The sequence below is a fragment of the Pezoporus flaviventris genome, unplaced genomic scaffold, assembly GCF_033815535.1.
Source record: "Pezoporus flaviventris isolate CSIRO_AGI_PZ_B2104156 unplaced genomic scaffold, CSIRO_AGI_Pfla_v1 ptg000036l, whole genome shotgun sequence".
NCBI classification, from domain to species: Eukaryota; Metazoa; Chordata; class Aves; order Psittaciformes; family Psittacidae; genus Pezoporus; species Pezoporus flaviventris.
Window position 1 is genome coordinate 9,061,261 of NW_026892584.1, and position 27,422 is coordinate 9,088,682.

Consider the following 27,422-nt stretch of genomic DNA (forward strand, 5'->3'; position numbering starts at 1 on the left):
TCCCTTACCCCAAGACTTCCTGCCCTGCCCCCTTCACTCTAACACTGGATTGCTGCTGCTTTACCTCAGACATGGATTATTTGTGACTCCTTCTCAAACTCTGGCTGCTACTTCCCAACCATCCACATCTTTGTATGTCCCACACTGTCTCCTCACCCTCATTTCCCTGAGACTGTCTCCTGTGGCTGCTTTGTAACCCCAGATTATCTCTGCTTTTGTTCTCTCCTCTTGCTGCTGACTTCAGCAGTGTGAATGTGAAGCCCAAGCTATCACAAGTACCAGACTATTAGCCTGGACACAGTTCTGTGTCTAACCTCACTTTTACTGGGCTGCACATTGCTGCTTCAAACCAGTGACTCCAAACACTGAACAGCTGTGAAACACTACCAGCCCTCAATATCCTCACATGCTACCATGTACCTGTATCATATCTTCAAACTACAATACAAGCTTGGCAGTTCAGAGATCAATCATTTGTCATGACCCCGCTGGTCTTCAGTGGTCCCTCAGCCTCATTTTGGGAACCAAGATCCATCATGTGGATGGATCCATGCAGGCTAAGTGGATGCAGAGTGACAGCCACTATTTCCCATTTCCACAAGGAAATGCTAGAACAACTTTTGTCTGTTAAATGCTAAGTATAAAAGTCAAGTCTCTGTGGCACACTCCCTTTTCCTTCCTTGCTGCTGATCAGCTCTTTCTTCAAGGGACCTACCCCCTCCTCTTGGCCATGACAGTTTATATTCAAACAGCTGCTAGGGCTGGATGAAGCACCTGCTCTGGGCAACAGCAGCTGGAGTTCATTTTGGGTCCAAAGGGCCGAGGCCAAGCAGGCTGACCGCATGTGTACTAATCCAGTATCATCACCAACTCCACCAACAACAGGTGCCTCTTTGAAGAGGGAGGGAAGAACTATTTGGGGAGGAATCAGAGCTTTATAAAGGACATTATGGGCCAAGCCTTCATTGGTACATGCTCAGTTAAAGCATGTACTCTGTTGAAGTTACACGAGTAATGCTCATATACACCAGTAAGATTTGGCCTATGCTCAGTGCTGCTTCTCTTCTGGTTTTGGTTTTCATGAAGATTTTTCACTTCTTCTCTCTGCACTGATCTTCCTTTAGAAAAAGAAAAGAAACCTTCCTGTCCCTCACTCCAGACCGAACAGTTGAAGTCACAAGCTACATATACCAAAATTCAACATCCTCCTCAGTCCTGCTTGGGTCCTGGAGTCCAGATCATGAGCATGCATCAACAGGAACAAGGGCAATCCTACCCTGGAACAAATCGAATCAAACCCTGTCAAGGTCCCTTAAGAGAAGTCTTTCAGCACAGGAATTGTTAAGAATTGACATGCACTTTCTCAGGCCATTGGTCCACACAGCCCAGTGAATTATTGCAGCGTATGGTCACTACAAAATGACATGGGGAGAGCAAAAAGAAACCCTGCCAACACCAACCATTGGCCGAAGTGGCTCCAAGGAAAATTTTCTTATCTTACTTTGCTAGAAGTTGGTTTATGACCTAAAGCATACAACCCTCTTTTTAAGTCCCTTTTAGTGTATTATGGATAAATGCTTGTATTAATGAAAGCCTTTACATTTTTTCTTGAGTCCTGCCTGATCTCCAAAGGTCAGTTCTGCAAATCTCGTCTCACTCCTGGCAGTTACTCTTGTGCCTCTTTCTAGAGAACCTCCAAGTTCTCTGGAACCTGAAAACGAAGCTGAATTCATAAAAGCAGCTCCACAGAGCACTGCCAAAAGCTCACACAACATGAGTAAAAGTAGGCTTTCCAAATTCCTGTTGATGCACTATTAGAGGAAAACATGACCTTGTTGCAAGCTGCTCACATGAACTGGGCACAGGCTTCCTAACTTTGTGGTCCAAAATTTATTTTCCTGAATTGTACACCTTTTAATTCATGACTTTCTGAGATTAAGATTTGTTTAAGTCACTTTCTCTTGGGACCAAGTCTCAGCTGGGTTATATTCAAAAAGAAGCAAAACAGAGATGGTTGCAGGAGCAGAGCTGGTGGTGAGAATAGCACAGGCAGAAAAAGTAGTCTCCAGTCCATAACAGTTACTGGCATCGCATCCACAAGTACACACAAGTGTAAACTGTACTGTGTTGGCTTGCCCATTTAAATCAGTCTCTGAGAATTTCCCTTGACAAACACTGAGTACAAGCTAGCCAACACCATTTCCTCACCAATGAACATTCACACAACCACACAGGAATGTCCAGGGCTAGAAACATATTCTCAGCTGGTGCAGACTCACAGATTCCCTTTGTGGCTTTAACCACAGGTCCAAAGTTGGAAAACATCAAAGCACTATCAACATACAAAGACAATATTGCACACTTACGCGTTGGTTTTGTCCATATATATGCCTAACAGAACCACACAGCAATCACCACTTTGTGTACTTCATACTGAGCAGTACAGATACTCTGTGCTGCTGCCCTTCACAGCAAAAGCAATAAAACACTCCTAGCATGACAGGCACAGAGCTCTCCCTAACCCTCTGAATCCTCTCTGTGGCTTACTGTCACTGGGCACATTTCACGCAGGCCAGCTGCACAGGATTTATTCTACCAGTTTTGGAGCGTCAAAACTAACTTTTTTTGTCTTTGCCCCAGGCAGACGCTTGGTATGCAGGATTTAAATCAGAGAACAAAATGTTCTGTGAAACTTGTAAATACTCGTCACAGTAATTTCTAAATCTTAAAAAAGACAGCAACTAGAGGTAGTGGTTTAAAAATCGAAAAGCATTTCACTGCATCACTGTGAGTAATGCTACCATGTCCTAAAGATCAGAATAAACAACTTCCCAAAATACTAGTTAATGGGGCTGATTACCTTAAGTGATAGGGACCAAATATACTCGAGTTACAACTCATAATTCTAATGAAATCAGGAGAATGCCCAGTTCAGCAAATGCTCTGCATAAAGACACTGCAATTGAAAACAACTTGTTTGATCCTTGCAAATTGGCACAGAAGACTTTGCCTGGGATATACTGCCACAGACTACAACTTAACACCTACTATTTTAATTTTTTTTTAATAACGTATCTAAACCCATTAAAATTAAATTAGGCAGAAAACAATAGGGAAGGAGATACCTTAGGGAATCACAACACACTACAAAGGATAGAACGCAGATGGCCTAAAAGAGGAGTTTTGAGCAGGAAGTAGCAATAAAGGCTCATTTGTGGCGAGAAATTACTTCATCAAAATTTAGCATAGCTTTTAAGGTCTATGATGTTTGAGTGAAATTGTCCACTTCTGTTTTGTCTGATTCACCACCACTGAACTCATATTAATATACAACTTAAACCAAACATTCTGCTGATGAATGTTCACTGAAAGTTTCAAATAAAGAGCCTTTTCTTTTTTTTTCCTCAATCAGTTTCATTCAAACTTTGAAAAGATTCTTTGTCAAACAAAAACTGTGAAAAGGGTTCTTTTGTTTTTTGTCACTGTGAAAGCTAAAACATTTAGAATCATTTCCTCTTCACCTGTAAACATATCACACACCTCTTACCATAGCTGTGGTTTAACTTCTCTCCCAAGTCAAGTAGCATATGGCTTCAGTCAGAGGTACCTGTACTTCAGAAGCAGGTGCTCTTGATAATAGGCAAGGGCTCTACAAAGACCAACTATCTGTAGCATATAGCAGCAAGGCAAGAAATGGTTTCTGGATCTTCAGCCCTTGCCCATAGTTTAATTCTGCTAGCCCAAATATTCTGAGTATGGACAGAGTGCTTCTGCTCAGGCTTACCTCAGAGAGGTAGGTCGCATGCTCCCTTAAGGGCCATCTGGAGCACAGAGTATACCTACTGAAGTTTATACTCCCTGGAAGGCATTACCTGCAATCACTGATGGCAGATGGCACAGACTGTACAAAAGAAAGACACTGCCTTTTTCAACATACCAAGTCTTATTTTCTCATTTGTCCAAAAGTAAGCACAGATTTTTACACACAGCTATGGAAAGGAAGATAGAATAGAAAGGCAAGATATATAAATTATGCCAGGCTTTAGTCAGTTTGGGATTGCACAACCCTCTTATGCAATGTTGCCTGGGGTATGCCACGTTTTCAGAAATTCCACAGAATTCCTTTACATTTGCTTCAGATCTGGGACCTAGTGGCTTTAACGTCCAATAAGGGACTGGACTTACAATATGCCATGGACAGATTGCAAGGACGAGCCTTAAGTTTGCTGGCCTACGTTTTTTTAAATGTGGCTTCAAATAAGAATTGCAGAATCTCAGAGACAGATGAACCCTGACAATTTAACTTACCCCAAAGCACAGCTCTTTAAAAAAAACCAACTGGGTAGCATCAGTCTGAAATAAAAAATTCACTTACATCTTAAGGGTATCTATAAGAAAAGAAATGGAGATCGAAGGGCTAATGCTGCTGACCAGGCTGAAGCTCAACTCAGCCTGTCTGCCCGTCCTCTGCAGCCACCAGGCAGGGAGCACAGCCAGCCAGCCCCCATGACTCCAGCTCTCCCTCCTGCCCGTCTGCCCAAGTCAAACCGCGGGCTTCCTGAGCGCTGGCAGACGCAGGGCTCTTAAAGACACAGAACTGCCGAGAAGCCTAGTCGGCATACTTAACCATTTTGTAAATACAATGAGAAAAGACAAGGGGAGAAGAACTCAGTGCAGGTGAATCGTCAACATTTAAAACTGCACTGTGAAGAGTGATAACGTGCTTCAGAAAAAACAGTGATACATAGCTCCTAGACACAAGTTAGTAGCGGCTGTGGTGCAGTTTTACCTGCAGCCCCAACATTAAGTCTGTGCACACATACAGTCTCACACACACTCAAACACGGCCACATGCAGCTGGAGATGAGATGCAACAAGATAGCTGAAGGTGTCAACCATAAACCAGGTTGAGGCAGGACAAAAATCACAGCCAAGAGTCTACCTATGCAGTTACCAAGATGCAGTTACATCTTCTTGGCTGCCCATGCACACAGCCCCCAGATCTGCTGTTGGCATGGCACTTTCTGCGGGTCTATAGAAGGGAGAGTGGGAGCAAAGGGAGAGGATGAGTCTGCCTGATCACAGCCGTTGTGGCAGCAGCTGGAGAGCCTACACAGAGAGAGAGAAGGGAGGGGTGCCTGCGGACCTGCAGGAGTGTGAGGGCAGGTGCTTATGCAGGCAGGATGTGCCCTGAACAGCAAAGTCACGGGGAAGCTCAGAGTGGCCACAGTGGCCACCAAGGCTCCCTGCTGCCCTGCACAGCACCAGCCTCTCTGGGTCCCTGCAGCACCACGCCAAGGAGGAGCTGAGGCTGCCTGCCTCCTCTCAGCATTAGCTGAAGCAAACTCTCTGCTACTGAAAGGGTCCCAGAGTAAAAGCAAGCATTAGTTACAGATAATCTAATTTAAACACCGCAGGCAAGCAAATAGCATGAATCAGGAAGCCCTTCTATACCTGTACTGTGACACAAGGTTAAAGATAAGCTTTGCTTGTATTTCAGAAACTCTTATAAGCCCATCTTCTACATTTCAGACATGACATAGATAGGCCCATGGCCTGTGCATATATTCTGTTTGAAGGACAAACTGCAGTCAGTAAAGTTTCAAAGAACTCTCCATGTATCACAATGTCTTATATTATTCAGCATTTCAAAAGTTACTTAAGGAAGAGCTTCAGTGCAAAAGAAGAAAGCCAGATGACCCAAATTCTCAGTATCTGTGCCATGCAGACTTGTGTCAAGGAAGGCTATGGAACTGAACTGCCAGAGATAATTTACACCAGAGGTGCGAAGTGTCACAATTTTACCAGGCTACAGATGCAAAGTGGAAAACTGAATGAAAGCAAAAAAGGTATGACTGTTTCTAGGACAACTGAAGAACACCCTCAAATAACTGGCTTTAAAGACTGCACTAACATCTTGCAAATACAAAATACCAATGTCGGGAAGAAAATCTTTGACTCTAGAAAAGGAAAGCAATGCAAAACTAAGTTTCAAGAGTATGTGAGGGAAGTGCCAAAAAAAGGCATTTTCAAAAATTACCTCCAAAATAAAAATAAATCCAAGTGTTTAACAAACAGGATTTGTGGTATCTCATTTTAATAATCTGAACAGATGTAAAATATGTGTGGCCGCAGCACTGCAGTTATTTTCAGTACCTGTAAAACCAAGAAACAGGCTCCTGTCTGCTCTGTTTTATACCAACAACATCAAGTCTGTAACTTCAAAGTGAACAGGTTTTTACTTTTGGGAAATCCTTCTCTTCTACTGCTAAAACATGGTGATTGCACAGCACTACAACGAACTCGACCTTTCCATTTGCTCAGTGACTACAGACAAAAAGCATTTTCCAGAGTGTTCCCCTCACAGCCTGGTCACAGTGCTACTGTCACCCCAGGGCCATCTTATGTTTTGCTGATGACTACTTTTACTGTGAGACCGTTAAAAAAGGTTATTTTTCTATGCTTACTTAAGTAGTAAGCTCCCAAATTTCAGACTGTTTTTTTAACTTTATGAGTCATACAGTGCAAAAAAGCAACAAAACAACTCAGAGGTTTTGCTAGCTTTTCCTCCATGGAAAAAAAGAAATAAAAAAGACTGGGATCAGATAAAATAGTGAAATGGAACACAGGTTGAGAATGGAAAAGCATACAAAAATGGGTTAAGTGACTTCAAGTCCAGTACATGAATACATGTGAGTTAATTGATGTTCGTATGAATCATTCTCCATTTCCTGCCAGAGAGGTTAATTACAAAACAAAATTATGAAGAAGGCTAATTCATAGGCATACATATCATACATTTATTCACTTACTATTTTTTTCCACACATAACCTTCCACTTTCATCATAGCTATTGATGGGCACTAAATGATCGCATAAGAAAAAAGTTTGGCAGCAATTGATACATTATCTGCAAAGCCCATGAAAAATCTGACACAGCTAGAAATAAGCTAACAGATGGCAACTGGAGAGAAGCAACAGCCACAACTCCTGCTACCTGGGGTTAAAATGAGAGAGAATCAAGGTAGAAAATGGCTAGATACAACTAAATGTTTGTAAAGTAGTCTCAGCAGAAAGGATGCTTTTGCAGATGACTGCTAAAACCCACCGACACTGCAAGAACAGAAAGAAAGGGGAGGCAGGAACATGCGTGTGTGTAAAAAAGTTTATTTTGCTGGAATTTTAACTGCAGTTCTGTATACCACACTGTGGTTGTTTAGCTTCCCACTCTGACATACACTTTAAACACTCTTCAAAATGCTCTATACCAAAGTCATGCCAAATCATAAAAACAAATAGACATGTTTCATCAAGGCTCATGCCTAACACTACACATTTAACCCCAGATTATGGGAATAAACAGCATCAATCCTGTCATCAACCCTATTTACAGATGTCACCAATCCTTTTTACAATGACTTGCAGGTAGCTACCTGCTCTTGCTTTCCCTTGGCCAAGATCACTCAGTGTCTAACCTTCTTCACCTAACATCAGCTTATTGAGGAAATCTGTAAAGTACCTTGGTACTTCAAGATTTAGTGGGAGTAAGGATCTAACCCAGATTCACTTGTAACAAAGTCATATACAGCTATTGTTACCCCAAGCAGGCAGTTTGGAAGAGATATGTAAGACTTTCCCTTCAGTTTAGGGCAGGTGGGAAAAAAAGCAATCCTACCTGATAGCAGGTAGCTGCACTTACTCTATGCCATGTTGAAATGTTTTAACTAAGAAACTGAACAAAGTTTTTGTTCTCTAGAGTACAGCATTTCTTGAAAATCAAGACTTGAGATCACAAGGTTTTGGAACAGATAATATTATTCTCAGACCAGATACAACCAGTATGTGACAATACCTCATGCTATGTAGCAAGAATCCCTACATTACTTTGCAATGGAATTTTTCCACAATGTATTTTATTACAATACAAATGACATGTACTGCCTTTAGTTCTATGAAGCACAAAGCAAAATAAATTGAATGGTGTTCTCATAAAAAGAGGGGTTAAAGAACAGATGAAGACTAAGGAAATTGAGAGTCAGTTTTCAGATCAAGCCTGATATATCATAGGTACCCTCAGGAAACGTCTTTGCATCTTAGCTCTCCATTACTGAAAACGGGTAACTTAACATTGACTTCCAAGGAACCAGAATCTACCAACACAGATGGAAGCACCTATGAGCCAATATGCTCAGAAATTATTGCTATGAACTCCACCTAACAAAACATAACTGTAAACTTTTCCACAGACACTAGCTAACTTGCTTTCTATTGCAATTTCAAATTATTTGGACTGCCCACAGAAACAAGGTCAAGTATTCTATTCAGATTAGAATGTCAATGGATACATGCACACACACTTACTCCTCTTCTGAGGCAAAGGATTATTCCAGAAAAACAGAACACTTGCAACTATTTTGCTTGGCACAACAAAGACAGTTGGAATGGAGGGAGCTAAAAGGTAACTGCTAGAAATACATTAACAGCAAAAGTTCCTAGTGCCCCAGTGAAAGAGGGCATATAGGCATTCGTGTCAATTAATATGATGTAGTTTACGAATTTAAGTACTTATTTTAGCCTTGCAAACATTACAAGTGTACTTTCCTCACATGCAGTTTCACTCAAGTGCTTAAAATATGCTTAAATGTTTGGGATTTTTTAAGGTAAACTTAGCACAGTTTTACAGTTTATTTGCTGGAACTTCAAATTTAAATACAGCATAAAGAATCAGAAGAATGAAAACCGGACAATTATAATAAACAAAGAGGGCTGAAGATTATACAAGAGGGAGACACCTAACTAGAAGTATGAAACTTTTTTTGTCATGAGCAATTTTCTGACATCTTTATGTGACTACTCTCAGATGCGTGCTCTGCTCTAGGTAGTCAGATCCAATAACAATTAACATGTGTAACAGAATACACCTACACCTGGGTCAGAGCAATCCCAGGCATAGCTATAGGTTGAGCAGAGAACAGATTCAGAGCAGCCCTGTGGAGAAGGACTTGAGGGTGCTGGTCGATGAGAAAATGAACATGAGCCGGCTTCAGTGTGCACTTGCAGGCCAGAACAGCAACCGTATCATAGGCTCATAGAATCACAGAATAGTTAAGGTTGGAAAGGACCTTAAGATCATCTAGTTCCAACACCCTGCCATGGGCAGGGACTCCTCACACTAAACCATGTCACCCAAGGCTCTGTCCAACCTGGCCTTGAACACCACCAGGGATGAAGCATTCACAGCCTCCCTGGGCAACCCATTCCAGTACCTCACCACCCTCACAGTAAAGAACTTCTTCTGTATATCCAACCTAAACTTCCCCTGCTTAAGTTTTAACCCGTTACCCCTTGTCCTATCACTACAGTCCCTAATGAAGAGTCCATCCCCAGCATCCTTATAGGCCCCCTTCAGATACTGGAAGGTTGCTATGAGGTCTCCACACAGCCTTCTCTTCTCCAGACTGAACAGCCCCAACTTTCTCAGCCTGTCTTCATACGGGAGATGTTCCAGTCCCCTGATCGTCCTCGTGCCCCTCCTCTGGACTTGTTCCAACAGTTCCATGTCCTTTTTATGTTGAAGACACCAGAACTGCACACAATACTCCAAGTGAGGTCTCATGAGAGTAGAGGGGCAGGATCACCTCCTTCGACCTGCTGGTCACGCTCCTTTTGATGCAGCCCAGGATATGGTTGGCTTTCTGGGCTGCGAGCACACACTGAAGCCAGCTCATGTTCATTTCCTCATCAACCAACATCCCCAAGTCCTTCTCGGCAGGGCTGCTCTGAATCTCTTCTCTGCCCAACCTGTAGCTGTGCCTGGGATTGCTCTGACCCAGGTGTAGGACCTTGCACCTGGCATGGTTAAACTTCATGAGGCTGGCATCAGTCCACCTCACAAGTGTGTCAAGGTCTCTCTGGATGGCATTCCTTCCCTCCAGGGTATCAACCGAACCACACAGCTTGGTGTCATCGGCAAACTTGCTGAGGGCGCACTCAATCCCACTGTCCATGTCAGTGACAGACTTTGAAAACGACCGGTCCCAACACCAATCCATGAGGGACACCACTCATTACTGGTCTCCAGCCGGACATTGAGCCATTGACCACAACTCTTTGCATGCGGCCATCCAGCCAGTTCTTTATCCACTGAGTGGTCCATCCATCAAATTGATATCGCTCCAATTTAGAGACAAGGATGTCGTGTGGGACAGTGTCAAACGCTTTGCACAAGTCCAGGTAGATGACATCAACTGCTCTACCACTGTCCATCAGTTCTGTAGCCCCATCACAGAAGGCCACCAAATTGGTCAGGCAGGATTTCCCCTTAGTGAAGCCATGCTGGCTGTCACCAAGCACCTTGTTGTTTTTCATGTGCCTTAGCATGCCTTCCAGCAGAACCTGCTCCAAGATTTTGCCAGGCACAGAGGTGAGACTGACTGGTCTGTAATTCCCTGGCTCATCCATTTTCCCCTTCTTGAAAATGGGGGTTGTATTTCCCTTTTCCCAGTCGTTGGGAACTTCACCTGACTGCCATGATTTTTCAAATATGATGGCCAGTGGCTTCGCAACTTCATTTGCCAGCTCCTTCAGGACCCGTGGATGGATTTCATCGGGTTCCATGGACTTGTGCACGTTCAGATTCTTAAGATGGTCTTGAACCAGTTCCTCTCCTACAGTGGGCCCAAGGTCTTCATTCTCACAGTCCCTGCATCTGCCTTCCAAGACTTGGGTGGTTTGGTCAGAGCCTTTGCCAGTGAAGACCGAGGCAAAGAAGTCATTCAGAACCTCAGTCTTCTCCAAATCCTGTGTAGCCAGTTCTCCTGAGAGCTTCCAGAGGGGGCCTACGTTGTCCCTCATCTTTTATTTGCTACGTACCTGTAGAATCCCTTCATGTTATCCTTAACATCCCTAGCCAAGTTTAATTCTAACTGGGCCTTAGCTTTCCTAACTTGGTCCCTAGCTTCCCAGACAACATCCCTGTACTCTTCCCATGCCACCTGTCCTTGCTTCCACCTTTTATAAGCCTCTTTTTTTCATTTGAATTTTCCTCAGGAGCTCCTTATCCATCCAAGGAGGTCTCCTGGCCCTCCTGCTGCACTTCCTTCTAGTTGGGATGCAGCACTCCTGAGCTTCTAGCAGGTGATCTTTGAATATCAACCAACGGTCTTGGGCCCCCCTGCCCTCTAGAGCTATATCCCACGGAACCTTACTAAGCAGGTTCCTGAAGAGGCCGAAGTCTGCTCTTTTGAAGTCCAGGGCAGTGAGCTTGCTGCATGCTCTTCTCACTGTCCTGAGGATCTCGAATTTGACCATCTCGCAATCGCTGCATACAAGGCTGCCCTGCAGCATCACATTTCCAATGAGCCTTTCCCTGTTGGTGAGCACGAGGTCAAGCATGGCACCTCTACTTGTCGGTATTCTGGGCTGCATCAAAAGGAGCGTGACCAGCAGGTCGAAGGAGGTGATCCTGCCCCTCTACTCTCGTGAGACCTCACTTGGAGTATTGTGTGCAGTTCGGGTGTCCTCAACATAAAAAGGATATGGAACTGTTGGAACAAGTCCAGAGAAGGGCCACGAGGATGATCAGGGGACTGGAGCTCCTCCCGTATGAAGATAGGCTGAGGAAGTTGTGGCTGTTCAGTCTGGGGAAGAGAAGGCTGCGTGGAGACCTCATAGCAACCTTCCAGTATCTGAAGGGGGCCTATAAGGATGCTGGGGATGGACTCTTCATTAGGGACTGTAGTGATAGGACAAGGGGTCATGGGTTAAAACTCAAGCAGGGGAAGTTTAGATTGGATATAAGGAAGAAGTTCTTTACTGTGAGGGTGGTGAGGTACTGGAATGGGTTGCCTAGGGAAGTTGTGAATGCTCCATCCCTGGTGGTGTTCAAGGCCAGGCTGGACAGAGCCTTGGGTGACATGGTTTAGTGTGAGGTATCCCTGCCCATGGCAGGGGGTTGGAACTTTATGATCTTATGGTCCTTTTCAACCCTAACTATTCTATGATTCTAATAATGATTCTGCCCTTAGCAAACTGGGTTTGGGGAGGAGTGGGGTGATCGGCTAGAAAAATATTCCACAGAACGGCACCTAACATTAAGCTTACTAAACAGAAAGTCACTGATCAGAAAATTATTAAATTTGAAGGGTGTTGAGATTACTTGTATTTCCACTCCACCGGTTTGAGCCTATTAAGGGTAAATAAATGCTCAAGCAGTAACATGCATGGCTCCATCCAACAGTAAATCAATAGTGAAAAACTCAGAAACTTGAAGTCAGAAACCTGTATCTTTAAATCACTCTATAGACTGAGAATTATTAGTTACAATACTAAAGATGGCTCAATCTGCCTAGGTAGGACCAGTTCGACGCAAACATTTCTATCTCTAAGTTAGAACAGATAAGGATTTATACCCTGTAGCCGAGACCCATTCATATACACTGCTCAGTTCCCAGGATTTTCACTGACCACACCCTCCGCACGACTGTAGCTGACTGCAGCTACCATCAGCTGCTGCTGCTTCAACTGGGCCGCGCTGTGCTCTCACAGCTCCCTCACTGTTAGAGATGTTTAAATGTGGCCGTCCTTGGCGACTCTCCCTCAAATAAGCCCCACGTAAAAAGGCCGAGTCAGTGCGTGGCCTTTCCCACCCTACCGACCGACGCCAGGCCGTGGGGAGGTGGGCCGGGCGCCGAGGCCCCGGCCCCACACCGGTCCGTGCTGTTCACGGCCGCACCAGCCCCCGGGCGCGCGCACCACGGCGGCCCTGTGCTCCCCCCCCCCCTCCCGGCGAGGGCGGGCAACCGCGCGCACCTCCCGCCGGCACGGGCCGGGACGGGGGCGGGAAGGGGCGGCCCGGAGCCGCCGAGCGCGGCAAGGTGTGTCCCAGGTGCCAGCGCTATATCAGGCGACGCGGTGGGGCAGCTCCCCGATGGCGGCGTCCGCCATGGCTGAGCCGCGCTCTAAGCGGCCCCGCGTGACGCTGCCCGCCTGTCAGGCGCACCGCGCGCTGCCCGGCAGCCGCGTGAGGCAGAGCTTCCCGCCCGCCGTGGAGGAAGGCCTCTGCGGCGTCACCGGCGCCCTGCTGGAGCTCGCTTACTGCCTACAGGCGCTGGTAAGGCGGCGGGACAGGGCCCGCATCGGGACCGGGCGAGGATGTCCCGAGAGGCGGGAGAGGTTGCAGCGTGGCTCCCCCCGCGCCCTGCCCGAGCAGCCGCCGGGCGGTGGGGTAACAAGGTGCCCGGGGCCTGGAGCAGGTCCCGCCGGCGCTGTCGGGGGTTAAGGGGGGTTTCGAAGCTGGGCAGGTATGGAAGAGTGGTTCTGCTTCATGAAGTGACCCAGCGGGATGTGGGGGCGCTTTTCGCACCCAGACCCGGCAGCGCAGCAAGCGCTGCTGTCGGAGTCGGCTCCTGATGGTCGCTGCTACTGCTGCGCTTATCCAGGTGCAGCCCCTGACGCGACTAGTGGAACGACAGCGAAAGTCCGGAACTAGCGGGTGATGAAGCAGGCACTTGTGTTATGCCTGTGAAAAGAGGGACTGTTACAGGGAACACTAACAAATCTGGACTATTAACTTCTCAGAGTTTGTGGGTTTTTTTCTCCAAACCTTGTATGTAAAATAGCTGTGTGTGGTTAACGGGTGAAGTTTGCAAACATCACTGTTTTGCTCCACATGCAGGAATGCTGGACATGAATTAAAAAAGTTATCAAAGTTATCTCTGATACCATGTAACATGCATGCCAAAATTGTGTCTGATTACATATCGAATATTAAGGCAACATGTATTTTAACAAAGCAATTAAGATTGTAAACAAAATTATCAATGCTATCCCTTCTGATGCCAAGCATCCACTGAGAAGCAATACAAACTATATTCAGTATATCCCCAAGATCTCTCGATCAAGCATGGTGTCAACTATTAGTCCACTAAAAATGTAAGTATGCAGTAAAACCTCCACTTGTTAAGCATGTGGATTAGAATGATACTAGTGATTGGCAGCTTGGTGGGATAAGGAAAGCTCAATTAGATATTGACTGTGGATGCATCAAACCTAGAAATGTGAACATATTAAACAGTTAATGATTTACATAAAAGATTTACCTTAACAGTTAAGCAGGTGTGGTAACTTGTGCTCTGCTTGAAGTCACACAGCACTCTTGCACTGAGGAACTGGTTATAAAACACTGAATCTTGACTCTGCTGTCAACAGAAACAAGAATGAGTGACTTCAGCAAAAGGATTATGCAAATACTTCAATGAATGTTCTTAATAAAAGATTCCAGTATGTGTTTTCTCTTGAATGGTTTTATGGTCACATGTGTATGTGTGTCACGGGTCTGGGGTATCCAGCTGGCCATAAAAATACAAGAGACAAACAAACTTGTACTGTGTATATAACTCTTCTGCATTTTTTCTAAACAGAGCAGCATAGATGAAACACAAGTATTTCGTATCTAAACAGTAATAGATGAAAGCAGGGAAAACAGTAAGCAGAAAGACTTAGGAAATGCATATATTTGTTCCCTCCCCTCGCAGGCAGGCTACAAGCCAACAGCTTGAGATGGAGTACTGCAACCCAGAGCATGTCCAGAAGACAAAAGCTGTGCTGCATTACATATGCATGTTTAGAGAAGCAGCAGATCAAGATACTAATTACCTCAGTTTGGTTCTTGGCATATTCCCAGCTGCTGCTTCTCATCTTTCTCAACATCAGAGCTGTACAGAGCCAGTGCTGAAGCCAGTATAACCTGGTGGCTCTCCTTTGCTGTCTGTCTCCATTAAGTTCTCTTTATGGACAGCACTACCATGGATAAAATTATTCTAATGTAAGAGCTGATAGATCTATTAGTATGATTAATATACTGCAGTGGTTAAAGGTGTTGCTTTCCCATACAGACCAGAACAAGGGCTGCAGCGTGTTTAGGGTTGTAGTACTTAAGCGTTCCTAGACATGTGCACACAGTACAGTTCAGCAGCAGTATTCTTTATTGTGGAATAACATTATCCATAACAAAGCTAATAAATAGATGCAAAGTTATGCTTTTTTATTTGCCTCATCTTTTTCATATCTTTGAAAGCAAACTTCAAACTTTTCACTGGAATGCTGACCTGAAGGGGTAAATTTGATGTTCTTTGTGTGACTCTGTTTAAAAAATATAAAAAGTAGCCAAACAAAAAGGCCACACAAAACCTTAAAACCTATCCCCAGCCACTCATAAATAAAATATTCTGTGGATCTCTGACTGCTGCTGAGACTTAACATCACTACTGCAGTTACCTGTCCAGTATTAAAGGGCAGGAGTTCCAGTAGAAGTATAGATTTTTTTTTTTCATTTAAGACCATAACTACTTCATTTATTGCAGAAATTTGGATTAGGTCTTCAAAGTGATTGTGCTGGTAGAACAGCTTCCATTGGAAGGCTCTCCCATGTTTTCATAAAGCCATGTTCTGCTGCAAGCGAGTCCCATCTCCAGCAAATCTTAATACTCATGTTTTGTGTGCTTAGAGTGAATATTTTGATCAGTCACATGTGGCTCTACCAAATGTTTCAAAGTTCTTCTTGCATCAAGCTCTGGAAGAAAGAAAAGCTGCAGAGGCTCTGATGAAGTATCAACAAGAAAGAGGTGGCCATTACTGTTCTAAAACCATTCAGGTGGGTACTAGCTGATAAGCTCTCCAGCAGTTGCAGACCTCAGTAATTATTCTAACTTCTTGCATTATATTGTTGGTACTTCAGATGTCTGCATTCATCCACTATTAGATTTCCAGATACAATTTCCTTGTTGTATTAGTGGTCATGGGTTTATTCTTGATTGTGATGCCTAGAAACTGTGAGACATACAGCCCTAACAATGTGGTTGCTTTCTAGCCCGGAAGAACAGTGGTCCCCTTTTTCTTTTATTCAGTTGCTATTTCCAGCATGCTGTAACGGTTTATGAGACTGAAACAGCCAACTTGTCTCCTTCACACTGGAATTAAACAGACAGAAGCCTAGAATCTATTAGCACCTAAGAAAGGTAGTAAGGAAGTAGGTAGGAGAAACATCCAGCTTGGGGCAGTAGTTGTCCTGCTGGAGCACAGCTCAAGATAAAATTTGACCTGGAGATCTGACTCAGGTTTGCACAGATACAAAGGAATAACTCAAAGCTATCAGGGGAAAAAAAAAAACCACCTTGCCTGTTAAAGACCAAGTGGCTGATTCTCCTCAACCAAATCAATATTCTGTAAATACTTAATACAGAATGCTCTTCATTGGCCTATTACAGCAGTTGTTAAACTTAAGAAAGTGAAAATAAAAAGGCCATCTTGAAAAACTTCTAAATATTCAGTTTCAATCAGGGAAGACTTTATAATGGCCTTACAGTATTTAACAGGTGCCTACAGGAAAAATGGGAAAGAACTCTTTATCAGGGAGTGTAATGACAGGATGAGGGGTAAGTTTTACACTGAAAAAAACTGATGTAGCAAAAAAAATAGATTAGATGTAACTCTTTATCAGGGAGTGTAATGACAGGATGAGGGGTAAGTTTTAAGCTGAAAAAGTGCATGGGTTCTGCCATTTCTGTATGTTTACAGCCATCCAACTCTGCAAAAAAAAACAACAGATGCTCCCAATTAGAAGGAGCTGTTGCAAAATCCTAGCCCATCTTGTTTATAGCACCAGGTAAGTTGCAGGAAACCATCAATGAATACAGTAAGATGAGCTGTTCTTCTAAATAAATGTAATTCTGTCTTTGTTTTTAGAAACCAAACTGTGAGTATGCAGTTGGTCTGATGAAGGCCCTGGAACTAGCAATGGTACAGTGGAAAACTATGGTACGGTATTTTGAAGAGCTTTATGCCCTGAGTATTGAAAATGCTGACCCTCATAGCGCAAGCACTATCAAGAAACAATTTATTGGGCCCAAAATCCGGAAGATCAAGCTGATGGGAGATCTGCTGACCAACGCTCGCAGGCTTGACTGTTCCCAGGATGGCAGGAATAGTCTTGGCGATTACTTTATGGACCGGTTGCAGGAAGAGTTCAGAACAGGCATAGAGCCCTCCCTGTCTCTGCAGCATTGTACAGGAGCTGCAGAGGGTCTGAAGCAACCCCTGAGAGAATCTTCCCAGCACAGAAATGGCACAGGGCCAATCTGTGCAACCATACACTGTGCTACCATGCTGCCACAGCGTAATGATGGGACAGGAGCAAAAGTGAAGCAGGGCAAGGAGGGCCTTTAATGCTGTGGCTGTTGCAGCTACAAGGCAGCTCCTAAGGCAGACCTGTATTGAGGGTGAGCTTGAGACCAGGACTCAGGAAACATGATGCTATATTGCCCCTCCTGCCTTACACTCTGTCCTCTGTCGAGTGACAGCTCAAAATCTATCCCATATCATTATTGTGTTTAAATGACAGCAAGGTTGCTAGTTACCTAGATTGTTTGCATAAATCACATTTTTATATATGTAATTCTTCCAAGAAGCTTTTAAACCTCTTTTCTATCTTAAATGATTAGTTAGTGAAAATTATTTCTAACAGTATATATAACTTTTATTAAAAATAAAAAAGCAACTTTAGTATATGGAAACTTCTATGTGGCATAAAATCCAAAGATTTAATTTTATAATATTAAGTATTTTATATTACTGACATATTTTACATTACTAACAAGTATACTAACAAAATTAAGTCTTTTGAAAAAGGCTGTTTTAAAACAAGGTTTTCTTATCTTAGTTCTATAATTGTAGCTATTTAAATGAGTAGTCTTAATTCATTTACTTATCACCCAGCTATTTCTAGTGGTGTACTTCTCCAGGATGAAGGATGCAAACATTTTCTTAACAGTGGGAGTAAGATAATGTGCTGGTATTCTCTACAGTTATTTGCCTGGTTGGCTTCTCTCATCCTCATAAAGCAGAGGAGAGACATTATGGGTTCTCATTAGATGTGATCTTTACACGTTCTCGTGCATATTTTGCAAGTGTCACTGAAGACACTAGCTCCAGGGCTCTGTTCAGACTTAATCTAGGGTGGATGTTTTAATTACCATATAGACCCCTCTTTCAGCTAGTTAAATTATAGTATGACATTACTGCTCTTTCTTGTATTTATCGTGGTACTCAGTAGAGGAGTAAGATCCTAGTGAAAATACAGCACAATTAACTAGAATTGCATCCTAGAGAGCGGCCAGTTTTGCATTTCAGTTAGGGCAGTGTTCAGTTAAGGAGGCTATTAGCACCACCACACCTACGGCCTTTGCTTTAGCCAGCTTGGGTAGAGTTCAGAGCTGTCCAGATTCCTTCTGTTCATCTCCTACAGGAGAGCCTCTCTGTACACTGGCTACCAAGGTCACCTAAGAAGAGCAACTGGTTAGATCAGCTGCCTGCAGCTAGCTTTTTCATCTCTGTATACATTACCTTTTACGTACCTAGAGTTTGCCTCAATGACAGATTGTCTCACACTTTTATGTAATACTGTGATACTTTTGTTATGCTTGACAATAAATTCAGTTCAGAAGTGGCAATTTGCATCTATACTCCAATCCTCAATTTACCACATAGGCATGCTAGTATTCTCTCCAAGAGAATTTTGCATGTGTACACAAAACTGCACCAATACGTTTCTCCTAAGAAAGTTGCACGAGATGGAAGACCACAGAATGACAATAAATGCCAGAAAACTGCATTAAGAACACTGTACAACAAAACATTTTCAGTAAACTGAATTTTATACACAGCTGCAGTTAAGTAGTGATTTCTGCATTATCCCACCTACTTTCTGTTGGTGTTTTAACGCAGGGCAGACAACAATGCAAATGTTTTCCCAGTCTTTCTCTTAATATGATTCAACCTTGGGAGTGGGGAGGGGATCACTTTAAAACAACCCCTGCATTTATCTGTAAAAATACTAGTGTGCCACAAGAACGGCTTGAAGCACTTTTAGCAACATGCTAGATTTGCCTGTATTAAGATGGCTGCTCTCTAATATAGCAGTGGTTTAAAAGATATTTCCATCTGGGCTAGATTCCATCATCCATCCTCATGCTGAGCATACCTTATTCAACAATTAGTTCCACTGACTGCAACTCAACATGAGTAAGAGCAATGGAATCCATCCCTCTCAGTATTAAAATACAGCTCACTAAGTATGAACAGAGCAAAGCTACTCGCTGACTTGCAAACTAGTGCCAGATAAACCCACTCTGAATACTCCAGAAGTAGGTAATGCATGGCCTACTTCTGCAACAGTCTTCTTTAGAGCTGGTGACCTTCTGAAATGGAGGTACAGCCTCCTCCATGGTTTCCAGCGCTGAAGACCTTTACCTTAAATGAATTCCAACATAACAAAGAGCCCAATATTTTGTTGTTTGTTTTTTTTTTAAGCAGGACTTGCTTCTTTTTTCCCTGAAATACTACCATGTCTGTTTCTCTTCTCATTATTCATCTTTCTAGCCATACATATCCACATATTCTCAGACTGCAGGTCTTTCTCTCTCCCTTTTCCAAAACACATTCTGGGCCCTCTGCCTGAAGAGACAATTCTGTTAATTTTACATAAGCTCACAGTCAGCTATTTTCCCAGTCTCTATCCCATGAAAAAGGAAAAAGAAATCAATCAGTTACTGTAGATAGCAAGCTCCTCTTGTCCACATGCTGCTTCTGCTGAGAGGGCACATATGCTCATGAATATAATCTGAAACTGTGTTAACAATACCTGTCTATTGCACATAGGATGAGTCTGTCCATGCTTCTCAGCACAGGAAGTACAACCTGTCCCTGCGTTCTCAGCTTCCTTTTCAATAGCACCCTGCAAAAAAAGGAGATGAAGGATGAATGTGGAACAGGTATAAGAGCAACAACTCTTAGAGAAAAGTTTAAAATTCTCTTTCTCTGCTTGTTCATATACACACTCTGTATCAGTACCTCCAAAGCAACACCCAAACCATTCACACACGCAGTCTGGGACAGCTCAGAATAGCAGCACTAGTGCCCTAAATACAGCATCCAAACTGGAAGCTACGGAGAGACTTTACTGGAGTTACGAGTTATAGCCACAGATGCTCCAAACAGGTATTACCAATAGCATAGTTCTAAATGCTTGCCACAAGCACTGCCTATGGGTGCCTAATCTCAGAGTGAGGAATGCACTTGCAGTCTCTATGTGGAGATCATGCTGTCCTTCATCCTCTCTACTATGACCACACAAAATTTAGCAGAGCACCTCAGGATCTGCTCTTTGCATGGACTTGTTTTTCAGTCCCCACCATACAAGGTAACATCTTTCTGGACAAACCCATCTTGTTAATAATACTGGAAAGTGAACGTCAGTTCTGGTCACAGCAGCAGAAAAGTAGTCCTCAAGGGCACCTCCACTGGAAGATCTCTCTGAGCAGAATTCACCATCTGGTCATGGCTTTCTCATGACTATTTCACTTAGATCAGTTCATGCACTTAAGCTCATTCATGGACAATTACTGGCAGTCTCCTTGTACTGCTTATCCAAGTCACACCATTTGCTACCACTATGCACACAAGCCCCAGAGTGACATTTCCTAGAGTCAAATATAACCTAGAAGCACACGGTGACAGAATATACTACAACACTAACCAAATATTAGGTAAAATTACCTTTTCCACAAATGAAACCAATGATGTAGAGAAAGTTTAAGTGTCTTGAGTGGGTCACACAGCCAGCACCAAGCCCTGATATCCCAATTTACAAGTTTAGTTGTTACAACTATTTCTCATTCATACTTATTATGCCTTATTGTATACCTACCACTATTTTTGAATATTATTTTTACTTTAAAAAAAAAACGCCAAAACCAACCCTAACAAACCAACCAACCAAACCAACCCAAAATCTGCTCATTCCTTCTGGATCAAAGAACTTCTGTAATAACAGTGAAGTGTTTCCACAAGTTTGCTACTCTGCCTCTTGGAAACAGCTGGGACATACACTTGTGAATGTATAAAAGTGGTCAATAGCTGATCTCCTTGGGACATACCACTTTTCAGCATTGGACACACTGAAAGAGTGAGTTTGTATAGAGTCTAAAACATATACCTTAAATAAAAATGTTATCTTTTGAGATAATGTCAGAATGTGACTAACAGTTGTTACCTTTAATTCTAGTCAAAGACATTTAAGTAGAAAATTGGGGCTGCAGATTAGGAACTTTTGCAAAAAACAAATCACATAACAACAAAAGAAGTCACCATAGCCCGTCTGAGAAGTCACAGGGACTGGGGATTAGATCATTGGTGGATGTCTTTTAGCTTTTCAGAACCTCTCAGCCAGCTCTTTGCCTTGCGGAAGGCTGAGCTTTGCTTTTGATTTTGACTGAGTTTCAATTTTACCAACAGCTGTAGCTGCAGAATAGAAATTAATTTTATCTTATGGTACATTAAAAACACCCATAACTATTTCAATCGTGAAGTCAATGAACTCACACACTTGAATTGCTGAAGTGCTTCGGTATTGGAAAAAGAATCGAATTCCTGATCTCAAAGCAGCACAACTACATGTGCAGCAAAATGCAACTTCACAAGGTGAAGTCTCTCTCTTCAAAGATTTTAGAATAAAGGTAAACAGACACTTGAGTTTAAAGAAGTACCTGAAATGCAAATTTATACATCATAGCTCATGTGAGTCATTTGCTGAAGTGATGGTTGAACGTAGCTCGGGCCTCAGCTCTCCTTCAGTACATCATTACTAAGCCATTACTACATTGCTTATCTGGAGGAATCAAATGCTTCCTGTGATAAATACGGCTGCAATTTGTTCAGGCATTAGCTGGTGTCTCAGCCACTCCAGATTTCAGCCTCCCACACAACCTGATTTTGCTCGGAGGTCAAACAGTTACAATTAACAGCGCTTGAGACCTGTTCCATCCTTAGTATGTATTTCTGAACTGTACCTGAGTCGCACGTGGGCAGGAACACCCTGATTCCCAAGACCCCAGGCACACACGCTTTTTTCTGCTGGGAATTACACACACACACACACACACACACACACACACACACACACACACACACACACACACACACACACACACACACACACACACACACACACACACACGCTCCGGCGGAGGGCAGAAAACCACGGCTCCAGAAAAGCTGCTCTCCGGGACGAGCGCGTTCACTTCCTCCCTCACCGCCCTCTTCCGGAGACCTGCCTGCCCCCTCCTCCACGGCCCCGCTCAGGGCGCGCAGGTGACGTCGGGGACGATCGGCCCAGGCGGCGAAGCGCGGCGGGCCGCTACCCCCACCTAGAGGCGGCCATGTCACGCCGCCACCTGCGGCCGAGCGCAGCGCCACCACGCGGCCACCATTTTGAAGGCGGTCGCCCGCCGGCTCCCCTCAGCCACGACGTTTCCCGCCCTGCCTCTCCCCTCACACCCTCTGCGACCGCCGCGCGGGAACGGCCCTGGCTCTCCGCGGCGTCCCTGACCCGGCGCCCAGGTGCCGCCCACACCGTTCGCCCTCACGAACGCCCCCGGAGTAGTTACCCTGTGGCCGCAGAGCCGCACGACAGGGGCCGGCGCCGAGAAACCCATCCCGGGGCTGGGGGCTTCTTCCCTGGGAGAAACCAGCGGAGCCGCCGCCGCCGCCCACCGGCCGGGACGTGCAGGGAGACGCGTTGCAAAACGTCTCACACCCGCCGGTGCGTGCGGGAAGAGCGGGAGCGCAGCCAGCCCCCGGGGCGCAGGGCTGGCGCCTGCCGGCACCTTCGGGCAGCGGCGAGCATGGCTTTCCCTGACGGGCTGCGCAGGGCAGGGCGGGCGGCTGAGAAGTGTGGGGGGGGAAGTAAAAAAGAAGAGAAAAAGACCCGTGCAGCCGAGCGCCGGCGGCTGCTGTAGTTAGCTCTGCAGTTAGCTCTGCAGCAGCCCCACCGCCCTCAGCAGCGGCCCGCGGTATTACCCGCAGCCGAGCGACACCGCTCGCTCGCCCCCCCCCCCGTCCAACGCTGCTCCAGCTGCTCCGATGGCCTCGGCCCCCTTCACTTCACGCCCCGCCCCGTCCCGTCCCGTCCCGACGCGCCTCGTCGGGGGGCGGAGGGGCTCTGGCATAAATGCGGCCTCGAGTGGCGCTCCCTGACCGGCGCGGTTGGGAAGGGGTTCGGCGGCAACAGCTGCTATTGCTGGTGGGTTCGCCTGGGAGAGGGTGTGAGGGTCTCCGCTCTGCAACACCCTCCTGGCCGGTGCCTGTCGCTGAACGCCCCGGTCGAAACCCCCTCTCTTCTGATCTCACTCCCCCCCACCCACCCTCCCCGGCACAGCCACTGTATCCGCCGCTGCCCCCATGGACTTACTGGGCCCTATGGAAATGACGGAGGGCTCCCTCTGCTCCTTCGCAGCCGCTGATGACTTCTATGATGACCCGTGCTTCAACACATCAGACATGCACTTCTTTGAGGACCTGGACCCCCGGCTGGTGCATGTGGGGGGTCTGCTGAAGCCCGAGGAGCACCCACACCACCACGGGCACCCACACGAGGAGGAGCACGTCCGGGCACCCAGTGGGCACCACCAGGCCGGCCGCTGCCTGCTATGGGCCTGCAAGGCTTGCAAGAGGAAGACCACTAATGCTGACCGCCGTAAGGCTGCCACTATGAGAGAGCGGCGGCGGCTCAGCAAGGTCAATGAGGCCTTTGAGACTCTGAAGCGTTGCACCTCCACCAACCCCAACCAGCGCCTGCCCAAGGTGGAGATCCTGCGCAACGCCATCCGCTACATTGAAAGCCTGCAGGCACTGCTGCGGGAGCAGGAGGATGCTTACTACCCGGTGCTGGAGCACTACAGTGGGGAATCGGATGCCTCCAGTCCCCGCTCCAACTGCTCTGATGGCATGGTGAGTGCCCTAGGGAGGACACACTGCCACCGAGGTGCCCCAGACACTGTCGGTCCAAACCTCTGCAGGGGGTGTTGCCTTTTCCCACTTTTCCTATAGCAGCTACTTTGCGTAGCTCTCCAGGCATAAGACAAAGTGCTTTTTCTCTTGTCTTGAGCTCCAGCAGCAAAGGGAGGTGGGGGTCCACACATACCAGGATCTCTGGGAAAGAATAAAAATGTCTTGCACACTTTTTTCCCTGGGAGGTCCCTCTGTGTCCTGGGGGAGCCGAAGGAGAGCTGCTGGGGGAGCACCGTGGGAAGCTGCCTGGGATGGGGACATGGGGAGCTACAGGAGCACAAGCAGGGCATCTCTGTTCCCATACTTTGCTTTGAATCCTCTAAAGACAGCAGAGAGGAAGGTCCCCTTGGTCGTGGTAGTTACAGGGGAACTGATAAGTGCTGGAGTTGTTTTCTGCCATTCATCATGATAACAGGAGGAGGGTGTAAACCAGCCAGAGTTGTTTTTCTTGACCCTTACAAAAAAAAAAAAAAAAGTTCTCTATTTCTCATCTCGCTTCATCCCCTCCATTGACATTTACCAGTAACAGGAAGGAGAGCCCAGGCTTTCAGTTACGTTTGTATGTTACGGGGAGGGAAGAGGAAGGGTGGGTGCCATATAAGGTGCCTCATCGCCACATCTTCTCGCTGCGACTATAGGCTCAGACTCTGGGGTGGTGGGATGTAGTGCCTGGAGTGCAGAAGAGCTTCTGAGGTAGAACATTGACAGCACTTTAAGACCTGAGATTTATTTTCTTTTTCTGTGCTCTGGTGGTGATCATCATTACTGAGTTGAATATCTCCCATTATGAGATAGTTGGCAGATTGGAGAGAACACTTATGGGTAGGATCCCTCTTCAAAATACAGCCTTTTTCTTTTGTCAGAAACAGAAATTTAACTGTGGATTAAAGTATTGGAAACAAATATATTGGTCAATGTTTTGATGCTTGTTCTGTATGAAATGGAAGTGGAAAAAGAAACTGAAGAAATATAAAGTGACAAAGGTAGACAGAGCCTTTTTAACTTATGCTTGGAAAAACCTTAAAAAAATTAAACGAAAAAAAGACTCATTCCCCATTTGGTCTCCCTGTTGTAAGTTGAAGATACCTGTAGGGCAGTATCTGATCAGAATGCAGGAAAACCTCATCTTATTTATAAAGCTACAGCATTTGATGCAACAGCAGTGGTAATTTTCCTACAGCTGTGCCATATTAAGTATTCTGGGGTGAATCCCCTTTTAGCCAAGTTTTGCCTATTCAGAAAAACTACAACTTGATGGCATTTAAGCCAGGACTGGAGTGATGGCACAGACTAGGGGCTGAAAGGCAAAATGGGATGGTTACTGGGATTTCAATACAGGCTGTCCCCAGGCAGTGACCTCACCCAGATTGCTCTCCTTTCCAGATGGAGTACAGCGGCCCTCCTTGCAACTCCCGCAGAAGAAACAGCTATGACAGCAGCTACTACACAGAATCACCAAATGGTGAGTACATGCTGTAACGGCTGCACAGAACATGGAGACAGGCAGTCAATGCATCCATGCTTTCTCTGCCTCCAGTCGTTTAGCTGACCTCCCCTGGGCTGAAAGAGGAAACTGTCTTTTTAGCCAGCAAGCTGTTGATGCTAGTAGAAGCATTGGATTTCCTCTAGATGTATTTGCAAATATGGGAGTATGTTATAGCTGCATTTCCTGTTTTGCAAATATAATATCTGGATGCAAGTATATTCTTCCCTGCAGTTAATTTTAAGTGTTTAACAATGTGTTGCATGAAGACTCTTCTAACTCTACCTATCATTGATCCAAACTGGAGAAATTGGCAATTGATTCCAAATGTTACCTTCCCTTTCTATGGACTTAAGTGAAGCCCTGGATCCATCCTGCCCCAAAAGTATCACTTCGGTTGGATCTTTCTTCCATTTTGCAGTTACCATCTCTTATTTTCTAATAACTGGTTTCCTTCCCCAATATTAATTTCCTCTGAATCTTTACATGGCCATAGATGCATACTGTCAGCCAGTCACTGGGGGTTTATGAAAGAACTACATCCTACTGATGTTAAGTACACATTGGATAAACTGAGCACCTTTTTTGCTTGTTTTTTTAGATCCAAAGCATGGGAAGAGTTCTGTTGTTTCCAGCCTTGATTGCCTCTCGAGCATTGTAGAGAGGATTTCCACAGATAACTCCACATGTCCTATACTGCCTCCAGTGGAAACTGTTGCTGAAGGGAGTCCCTGTTCCCCCCCAGAAGGAGCAAGCCTGAATGACAGCGGAGCCCAGATTCCTTCTCCCACCAACTGCACCCCACTTCCCCAGGATAACGGCAGCAGCAACCCTATCTACCAAGTGTTATAAAGGCAGGTCCAATGGACTGCGCCGAAAACGCATTGCTCCACTCAGCCACACTCCGTGACCTAAGACTGAAAAGACTGAAGACTTTTTCCAGTTTTAGAATACCACTCAAAATTCCTTCAAATATATAACTTTTCAAACCTATATTACTTCAAAATACACATATAGTTATTTATTGGTTGTTAAACAAAAGTTATTTAATATGTCTAGAGATGAAATTGTATACCATGAAATGGCCAATGTTTAATCTGGGCTTTGGGGAATAGGAATCTGGTTCTTGAATGTGGAGGAGAATATAACAGTAGTGGCATGACAGATCCTTCCTATTACTCCTCTTCTGGCCAAAATAAGGTTGTGGACCATTTTTTATAAAATTCTTTTGTATAATTGTAAATAAGAGTTGCTTTGCAAAAAAAAAAAAAAAGGGGGGGGGGGGAGGAAAAACAAAGCAAAAATGAAAAAAACGGGAAAAAATATTTAATATTGCTTGGTTTGTTGTGTCAAACTTTATATATTTATACAATGTGGTTGCCAAGAATGTTTCCAACAGTATTCTAAATAAAGACCCTTATTTATAAAATCTGTGGTGTTATCTTGACTTTCATTAGGGCTTCTGGAATTACTTGTGCATTTAGGAGTGATACTAAGATCACTGCCTTGGCAGGAAGAAGATATGAGCTCTGATTCAGCAAAGAAACCAGGAACATGCTTCAGTTGCACTACTTTCAGCTACTTTGCATAAATAAGTTGCTGAAAAGGGGTCTACTTTCTTCCTGTTATATCCTAGTGATTTGTAAACTGAGTCTTGCACATCACCTTAAGGAGATCTGTAAGGTAAATAAACACGTTTCTTTTTCTCCCCCCAGAGTTTGCAGTTACACTGTAGAACAATCTTACAAAGATGTGTTAGAACTAAGAATCACAATAAATTAGGCTCTCCAAATTCCAGTGCAGCTACCAAAACTTAAAGTCATACAACAGTATCTCACAAGACCAGGTACAACATTCTGGGACAAAAATTCAGATTTTTCACTGAAGTTCTAATTTTCAAGTGTTTTTACCACAATCGTATATTCTCAGGTATTCGAAACTAATTGCAAAGGATTTTTTTGTCATAAAGTTCAAGGGACAGATCAGAGTTTTCCTCAAGTTCAGGTTGGAATTTAGGCCAAAGATAGGCAGTTTTAAT

At 44.7% G+C, this 27,422-nt stretch overlaps 2 protein-coding genes and 1 long non-coding RNA gene across 3 annotated transcripts in view; 2 read left to right on the forward strand and 1 right to left on the reverse strand.

Moving 5' to 3' along the window:
- LOC133274175 (uncharacterized) overlaps positions 1-21,971 on the reverse strand; it is a 57,207-nt gene extending 35,236 nt beyond the window's left edge. The window contains exons 1-3 of the long non-coding RNA XR_009745050.1: positions 21,903-21,971; positions 19,697-19,789; positions 14,100-14,193 (exon numbers count right to left, since the gene is read on the reverse strand). This is a non-coding gene — a long non-coding RNA (uncharacterized LOC133274175). The remainder of the gene's footprint in view (positions 1-14,099; positions 14,194-19,696; positions 19,790-21,902) is intronic.
- LOC133274173 (ferritin light chain-like) lies at positions 12,814-18,792 on the forward strand. Its single transcript, XM_061463005.1, has 3 exons — positions 12,814-13,111; positions 15,506-15,652; positions 16,744-18,792. The coding sequence occupies exons 1-3, from the start codon at positions 12,929-12,931 to the stop codon at positions 17,221-17,223; spliced, it is 810 nt and encodes a 269-aa protein (XP_061318989.1). The 5' UTR covers positions 12,814-12,928; the 3' UTR covers positions 17,224-18,792.
- A 1,079-nt stretch (positions 21,972-23,050) lies between the features above and the next one.
- On the forward strand, positions 23,051-26,275 carry MYOD1 (myogenic differentiation 1). The gene is made up of 3 exons (XM_061463006.1): positions 23,051-23,841; positions 25,285-25,363; positions 25,986-26,275. The coding sequence occupies exons 1-3, from the start codon at positions 23,293-23,295 to the stop codon at positions 26,234-26,236; spliced, it is 879 nt and encodes a 292-aa protein (XP_061318990.1). The 5' UTR covers positions 23,051-23,292; the 3' UTR covers positions 26,237-26,275.
- The last annotated feature ends 1,147 nt before the right edge of the window (positions 26,276-27,422 follow it).

Bases quoted from the DNA above. Each gene is read 5' to 3' on its own strand.
- LOC133274173 (XM_061463005.1), top strand. From the start codon at position 12,929: ATGGCGGCGTCCGCCATGGCTGAGCCGCGCTCTAAGCGGCCCCGCGTG. The intron at 13,112-15,505 runs GTAAGGCGGCGG...TTGTGTGCTTAG, and splicing joins CTTACTGCCTACAGGCGCTG to AGTGAATATTTTGATCAGTC. The intron at 15,653-16,743 runs GTGGGTACTAGC...CTTTGTTTTTAG, and splicing joins ACTGTTCTAAAACCATTCAG to AAACCAAACTGTGAGTATGC.
- MYOD1 (XM_061463006.1), top strand. From the start codon at position 23,293: ATGGACTTACTGGGCCCTATGGAAATGACGGAGGGCTCCCTCTGCTCC. The intron at 23,842-25,284 runs GTGAGTGCCCTA...TCTCCTTTCCAG, and splicing joins CCAACTGCTCTGATGGCATG to ATGGAGTACAGCGGCCCTCC. The intron at 25,364-25,985 runs GTGAGTACATGC...TTGTTTTTTTAG, and splicing joins CTACACAGAATCACCAAATG to ATCCAAAGCATGGGAAGAGT.